This window comes from Ochotona princeps, chromosome 2, assembly GCF_030435755.1.
Source record: "Ochotona princeps isolate mOchPri1 chromosome 2, mOchPri1.hap1, whole genome shotgun sequence".
Classification (NCBI taxonomy): domain Eukaryota; kingdom Metazoa; phylum Chordata; class Mammalia; order Lagomorpha; family Ochotonidae; genus Ochotona; species Ochotona princeps.
In genome coordinates, this window is record NC_080833.1 from 78354886 (window position 1) to 78362404 (window position 7519).

At 47.6% G+C, this 7519-nt stretch overlaps 2 protein-coding genes across 2 annotated transcripts in view; one reads left to right on the top strand and one right to left on the bottom strand.

Annotated features, from left to right (window-relative positions):
- The window catches only part of GLMN (glomulin, FKBP associated protein), a 44730-nt gene extending 43178 nt beyond the window's left edge, over positions 1-1552 (bottom strand). The window contains exons 1-2 of the mRNA XM_058659156.1: positions 1276-1552; positions 735-860 (exon numbers count right to left, since the gene is read on the bottom strand). Of these exons, the coding sequence (XP_058515139.1) occupies positions 735-860; positions 1276-1314 (165 nt within the window). The 5' untranslated portion in view covers positions 1315-1552. The remainder of the gene's footprint in view (positions 1-734; positions 861-1275) is intronic.
- A 1479-nt stretch (positions 1553-3031) lies between these two features.
- Positions 3032-7519, top strand: part of RPAP2 (RNA polymerase II associated protein 2) — a 54122-nt gene continuing 49634 nt past the window's right edge. Inside the window, exons 1-2 of the mRNA XM_058681392.1 lie at positions 3032-3044; positions 3905-4034. Coding sequence (XP_058537375.1) covers positions 3032-3044; positions 3905-4034 — 143 coding nt within the window. The remainder of the gene's footprint in view (positions 3045-3904; positions 4035-7519) is intronic.

A 7519-nucleotide genomic window follows, 5' to 3' on the forward strand; every position in this document is an offset into this window, starting at 1 on the left:
TGGCCCAAAGCCTTAGAAACCTGTACCCGTGTGGGAGACCTGGAAGAAGCTCCAGCTGTTGTGGCTGCTTGGGGAGTGAACCAGTAGACAGAAGATCTTTCTATCTCTCCTTTTCTGTGTAAATCTAAAAATAAATCTTAAAAAAAAAAAGCCTGAAAATGCAGATCAAGCAAGTTCCTAGAGAGACAACGTTCCCTACAGTTACAAAGAGGAGTCCAAAGTCAGACAATCTGGCAGTGTGTTCCCTACAGCACATCCCAGAAAACAAGTCTCAGGCCATCCCAGTGGGAAACGACAGGTCAGGGAGGTCCCTTTGCTTTCCTTTCTTAAAGCAGCGTGCACAAAGACACTGCTGAATTAAAATTTATTTTTTCATAACTACCATGGTTAGAAGAGAATGCCTGATCATTATAAATAACTCAATATTTCTATTTCTCAATTTAGATTAATAGTTAAAATGTCACATTGGAACTCCCTAACTCAGAAGTGTTATCCTCCTTGTAAAGCCTTTATTTACACTTCAAATGCAGCATTTATTTCACTATTCCTGCAAGTGGTGACATGTTTATCGCTCCCACCAGACCCAGTCTACCACAAGGTACAGGCATATTCCTAATTTCTTTTCTGTCTTCCATAGTTTCCTACTGTGTGGAAGCTTAAGTTGATTCTTAGCATCAGGAAATTCTTTTATTCTCACATAAAGACTGGAAAATAAACACAAAGATTGTACTTGCCTTATTCTCTTCATTTTGAATAATTTCCAACAGCTGGCTTATATGTCCTTCTTCTAGACATCTTTGGCCTGCTAACTGAAATAGGCCAAAATCTTCTTCCTTAAAGTCTTGCTCTTCCAGTATTTGCTGATTAGAAACAAAATTCAAAAAAAAATTAAACATACATACAAATAAAAATTCAACATTAACTACTCGATTTATTTTTATCCCTCTGGGAAAAAAATCTAAATCAATTCCATATAAATGAAAATCAGGATTATCCTAAAAAAAAAAAAATCCCGTAATGGACTTGATATTCACTAGAGAGAGCTAAAAACAAGAATCAGCCCTAAAATTCAAAAAGATTATTTCAATCAATGTGTTACCTGGAGAAAAACTCTCAAATCTGCCTCTTCATTCTCATGTGATTTATAGATCAAAAAGACAGGGATTACGGAAGATAAATACTTAAGTGGACCACAAAAGTAGTAAAAAGAATCTACACTATTAACCAACCGTATTTCAAAAGGTCTCTAATTTTACAAAGACAAAAGTTACTTACACATCTTTTTATTACGGATTGAAGTTCCTCTACAGCCATGCCTCCTTGCGTTTCCTAATTCCACCGCTGAAAGGTACTGACAAAAGCAGTTAATTCCCTTTAATACCCCACTGATGTATTCCAAGTTATCTTTCAATCTGATGAGCATGAGTTTGTAAACACCATAAACAAAACGCAAAGTTTTAAGGTTGAGATTTTCATGCTAAGCAAAGCACTTCAGCATAAGAAATCAAAGATTTAAGGCTCTTGATTTTTTGTATTCACCTTTTAAGTTTTCTAGGCTCATAGTTTTCAAAGATACCTTAACAAAAGCAAAAAATTCCTATAGCCCTCCCAAGAGCAGAGGCACATACAAAGAGAAGGGCTTTAAAGACATGAAGGGACTTGCAAACCGTAGGCCTGAGATAAAACTTTTGATGACCTGGCAACTGTTTGCTCTTTAATAGTCAAGCTGCCCAAACTTGGGGTGCAATTCAACCAAACCACCCAGCGAGGGCGAAGGGTCAGCAAGGGTCTCCTTCCCACTTAGGGTTCCAGTCCCCCGGGAAGCTCTGGCACGCCGAAGCCAGAGCCGACGCCGCGGCTGGGGTCGTGCCGCAGGGCCCGGTCGTCCCAAGGCCCGGCCGCCCCAGGCCCGCGGTCCGGGTGCGGGTCGCCCCAAGGCCCGCGGTCCGGGTGCGGGTCAGCAGGGTCCTTGGCGCAGCGCGCTCCTAAGGCAGGTAGCACACTCGCGCGCGTGCGGCCGGCAGCCGGAAGCGGCCATGGCTCCTGCTCGCCAGGCGCTCCGACCCCAGCATCCGCGGGGACCTGCGAGGCCCACGGCGTCTGTCCTGCGCTACTCACCGCGAGCCCCGGCCGCCCCGCACGCCGCCGCGCGTTCACTACCGGCCACACGCCGCGCCCACGGCCTCGGCTCCCGGCGCAGCTCGCGCTCCAGGCCCCGCCCCGCGCTGTGCGTCAGGAGGCGGGGCCTCGCGGGGGGCGGAGTCGGGAGGCGGCCGGAGCCGACTCGCTCTAGGACAGACTGCCATGGCTGACTGGCCGGGTTCGCGCGCTGCCTACCGCCCGGCTCGGGCTTCCCGATCGCGAAGCGCCACGGGTAGGCATAGGGACCCCCCTGTCACGGGTAGAACCCAGGGACGGGACCCACACACCGAGGCGTGTGGGCGCTCTCCAAAGACTTGCTCTAGAGAAGGCTTGTCCTGTGGGGAGAAGGCCTAGAAGCTTTGCACCGTCGTCCTCGCGCCTTCTAGAAGCCCAGCTCCTTTGTACAGGGTCTGTGAGCACGGCCTCTGAAGGACAGGGCAGGGGGTCCCCAGGCTGGGCCAATGACTGTGGCAGCGTTGGCAGCATGTACAGCCCGTCTTGAACCTGGCACCTGCCTTTGAAAGAATGGGCCTCCCCTCTCTAGGGAGCAAGCAGTTGGGGACTATGAGTTTCCCCGCTCAGATTTTTAGGGGTGCGTAATTAAGCCACTGCGACACGTGAGCCGATTCAACCCCGAAAGAGATAAAAGAAAAACTAGAGTAGTGAATTAATTAAAACAACAACAACAACAACAAAAAAAAACAGTGGAAACCTTCCAGTTTCATTTTGATTTACAGAGAATTGGAAATGAACTTTATGGTGAGGAGGGGCATGGGCTATAGTTTGTTATTTGGGTAGGAATCCTCTGTAGTTAATATGTTTTAGTTGACATATATACACATATTTTAAATTGTAGGTGCTAAACAGACGAAAGCGTTGAAATCAGAAGATGTTTCTAAAAGGTAAGACGACTGCTTGGACAGATTGCATTCTTGTATTCATTAAAGCAATCTTTAAAGCCATGGTGTACTTGTTTGGGAGGCAATTTTATTAGACAGGTTTCTACATACACCATTATGTCCCTCTCTGCCAGGCTCTAAGAACCCATGTAGGGGGCGGGCATGGGTCCTGTAGCAGCCTACCTGGAGTTGAGTCCTGGCTCTCTTTGCAGGGCCAACTTCCTAATGCATCCTTGGGAAACTGCAGGTGATAATCGTTGGTCCCTGCCACCCACTTGGAAGTCCCAGATTAAGTGCCTGGCTCCTGGCTTTCACCTGGTCCACACATCTGGCTGTTTGACCCAACCTTTTGATGCGTAAACAGTGAATGCGCAAACCCTTTATACCTTTCAGCTGAATTAAATAAATAAAGGAAAACCAACTGAGACTGCTGATAAAGGTATAAGTGGCTGTAAAAACAGCTTTCCAGATTTAGCCAGACACGCCTTTTTCCACCCTTTTAGGGATGTTCTTTTGTTTCTTTATAAGCCAGACATTGAGTCTCTGCCCAAGTTTCTCTTTGACACGCTTAGAAACCTTGTTGTTGTTACATGAAGTGCAGACTTTCATCGGAAAGCTATCCTATATCATTCTTGACTTCTTCAAAGGGTAGGTGTTTGACCTAGTAGTTGAGATGTCCACATCCTGCGTTTAATCCCTGGCTCCAGCTTTTTTTTTTTAATTTAATTTAATTTTTGATGGTCACGTAGTTGACAAGAATGCAGGCCCTTGAAGACCATTGAACAGGGTGGGAGGGTCAAGGTATGGCAGAAGATGGGTGGGACAAATGCTTCCAATTTTTCTTTTCTTCTGTTGGGGGGCAGGGGGTCAGAGGAATGGAGGAGGAGGCAGTTCCCAGCTGCCAAACTACATCAGCACCCAAGGATGTGAGGGTAACCGCTTGATGTCATCTCAGAAACTCCGATGTGGAGAAGAATGTTCTGAGGGTATTGCGTGAGTGGTATTGATAGTTCTGAGACACTGTTGGTGTTTTCATTGCTCCAAGGTTGAGAAAATCCTTCCAAGGACCATTGGCTAATCGAGTCCACTCCAGTACATCCACTCACCCAGACACTTGCTCCCAAAGCTCAGAACTGCCCAACCTGGTCTGTTTTTCATTCTCTTGCATGGCATTCAACATCCTCTGCAGGCCTGAATGAGCTGACCGTCATGACCCACTTGTGCCCCTGAGCATGCCGTCCACTGCATAGGCATTGGCAGTTGAAGAGGCCCAGTCCAGACACCTGCATTTCTTTTTTTTTGTTTTTTAAGATTTATTTATTTTATTACAAAGTCAGATGTACAGAGAAGAGGAGAGACAGGAAGATCTTCCATCCGATGATTTACTCCCCAAGTGAGCTGCAACGGCCAGTACTGTGCCGATCCAGAGCTGGGAACCAGGAACCTCCTCCGGATCTCCCACGTGGGTGCAGGGTCCCAAGGTTTTGGGCCGTCCTCAACTGCTTTCCCAGACCACAAGCAGGGAGCTGAATGGGAAGTGGAGCTGCCGGGATTAGAACCGGCGCCCATATGGGATCCTGGCGCATTCAAGGCAAGGATTTTAGCTACTAGGCCACGCCGCCAGACCCCAGACACCTGCATTTCAAAGCCAGACCACAAATCCTTTGATTCTCCCTGTGGCCAGAGTTTTGAGTCCAGGAGTGCCTTTCCTCAAGAAACCTCATCTGGGGTGACCCCAGACCTGAATCCTGCATGTGCCAGCCCAGCACAGGGTTCTGTTCTGTCCATTACCCCCTCAGACTATGCACACACTGGTAATTGTACTTACTTGGTCAGTTGTATCCCCAGCCCCAGCATCCTATGCAAACCTATGTGGGTTCTGTGGCCCGATCTAACCCAATGTGCCACAGACCTGGCCCAAGTGCACACCAGTGGGAATCTCAGTCCAGTTGGGGGTGCCTCCCAATTGCCCCCAGCCCCAGTTCCTGCGCATGTCAGTATGTGCAGCAGACTAGACAGTCCATGCCACATCCCCATTGGGCTCTTATATGTATATCTATGGATGTTACAGTTTAGCTCAGCCCATCCCATCCCACCACATGACCAGGTCCTCACGTTGTCAACAGGTGCTGCCACTTTGTCCAGCCTGGTCCATTCCCAGCCGATTCTCATGTACACCAGTGGGGAGCTGCAGCCCAGCTAGATCCTACGAGGGCCCACCTCCCAGTCCAGGATCTTGCACTTTCCAGGGGATACTGTGGTCTAGTCTGACAGAGTTTGCACCTTGTCCTGGCACTTGCCAGTGGATGCTACAGCAAAGCCCAGCCAGTCAGCACTTATCCTGGTCCTTGTGTGTGCCAGCAGATATAGTAACCTGGCCTAGCCTGACCCTCCATCAGACCCAGCTCACAGGCAGGCTGACAGTTGCTGCAGCCCTACCACCCTGAGCTACTCCTAGTTGCAGCTCTCAGATTCACCAATGGGAGCAGTGACCCAGCAGAGGAGCCCCTGCAACGCCTCCACCCAGCCACCAGGTTCATTCCTGACCATGGTGTTGCATGTGCTGATAACTGCTACAGCCCAGTCTGGCATGACTCATCACCCTGCCATTCACCAACAGGTGTTGCAGTCTGGCTCTACTCAGCCTGCCCCCAGTCACAGCTCCAAGCTGGAGGGTGCTGCCTGGTGTGTCCCTCTTCTCCGGCCTGGAGCCAACCCACACACCTGCCAACAAGTGGAGCAGTCTTGTCTAGCTTAGCCCACACCTAGCCCTGACTCATGTGCTCACCAGTGGGAGCTATAGCTAGAAGACTTCCCCAAGTTCCCTCACCAGGCCCACTCAGACCTGGATCTCATGTATGCCAGCAGGTGCTAGGCCCCCTATCCTGGCGTATTCCATTCCCCAGTCTTGGCTTGTGTGTGTTGGTGGATGTTGTAGCCCAGCCCAGCCCCACCCCACACTTAATTCTTAGGTACACCTGTAGGTATTGTAGCCTGGACTACCCTGGCCTCTTCCTAACCCCAGTTCCCTTGAGTGTCAGTGAGTTCCATGGCCATTCCTTCTCAGCCTGTCACCACCCTCAACCCTTGAGCAAACCAGATGGTATTGCATTCCCACAGGGGTGAGCTCACATATCCCTCATAGAATCTAACCCCAGACCCAGTTCTCATGTGCTGTTTAGTGTCATGGCCCAGCTTAATGTAGCCTTTCAGACAGAAGTAAGATGCTGAGGAGGTTGATTTAAGGTCTCAGTTTTAAAACTTGAGTTTTGGTGGTCATCTATGAGTGGGAAAACTAGATGGGTTTGATGGGTTTGAAGTCTGTTTTGGAGAATATTTTCCTGTGGAATAGCATGATAGTGACTTGTCTTTAGAAGATACTGATTATGATGCTCCATTTGCAACAGTTCTCAGTACTGAGCTGACACAATACTTGGGAGGTCACATATCCCACAGTGAGCAAGATAGGTAAGCTGAAATGTATTTTGAGCAGGTCACTCATAGTGCTGGTACTATTACAACATCTGTTTGGAGTAACCAGATAATTATTGAGAGAAGTTACCTGCTATATTAATTTATCCAAACTGACAACTACTTCTGTATTGAATCCAGCTAAATACTAGTAAGGCAGATATTGACTAGATTTACTAAACTATGGAGTAGTTCTACTCCTTTCACAGAATCTTTCAATTGAAGATACTAACAATATTAGTTTCAGTCCTAATGTAAATATAGAGATATAAGGCCCACATACGTAAGTAAGAAAAGGTTCTAATTTTAAAGACATCAAGGAGTCCTGAAACTAGAACGTTTGTGAACTCTTTCAGCATACAGATTCTTCGTTGTGTGCTGGAACAGAGGGCATCATTGAGGAGGGATGTGCATGGGAAGCCACATCAGTGGACTGTAAACACAACAGGGTGATTTTTTTTTTTTTTTACATGTTCATGAAGGAGCTTGTAATCTATCACTCCCACGGGCACCTAAAAAGGGAGGTTTTTTCCTATGGTAAGCAGCCAGAAATCCAGATTAGAAAGGAAAAAAACAATGTCTTCTGTTTTTCTTATAAGCAAAAATTTGTGTCAATCTCAAAGTTAGTTGATTGTCTGTTGACAAAATAGAGTCATATTTGGAAAGAAAGTGTTTACTTGCTCTTGATATGAACGTACGATTTGGGGCAAGCTTTTGATCTAGCAGTTGAGCTCTCAGTTGAGATGACTTGGGCCCTGTATTGGAGTGTCCAGGTTTGATACTCAACCCTCTGGTTCCTGACCCCCAGCTTCCTGTTAACACAGATCCGAGAGGCAACCAGGACACCTTAAGCAACTGAGTTCTGCCCTCTCCTGGGCAGACCCAGACCGTGTTCCCAGCTCCTGGCTTCTGTTCTGGCCCAGCTGAAAGCGTAGGCACTGTGGAGACTGGTGAGTAATCCAATGGATGGGAGCTTTCTGTGTCTAACAGATAAATTAAAAACAAAA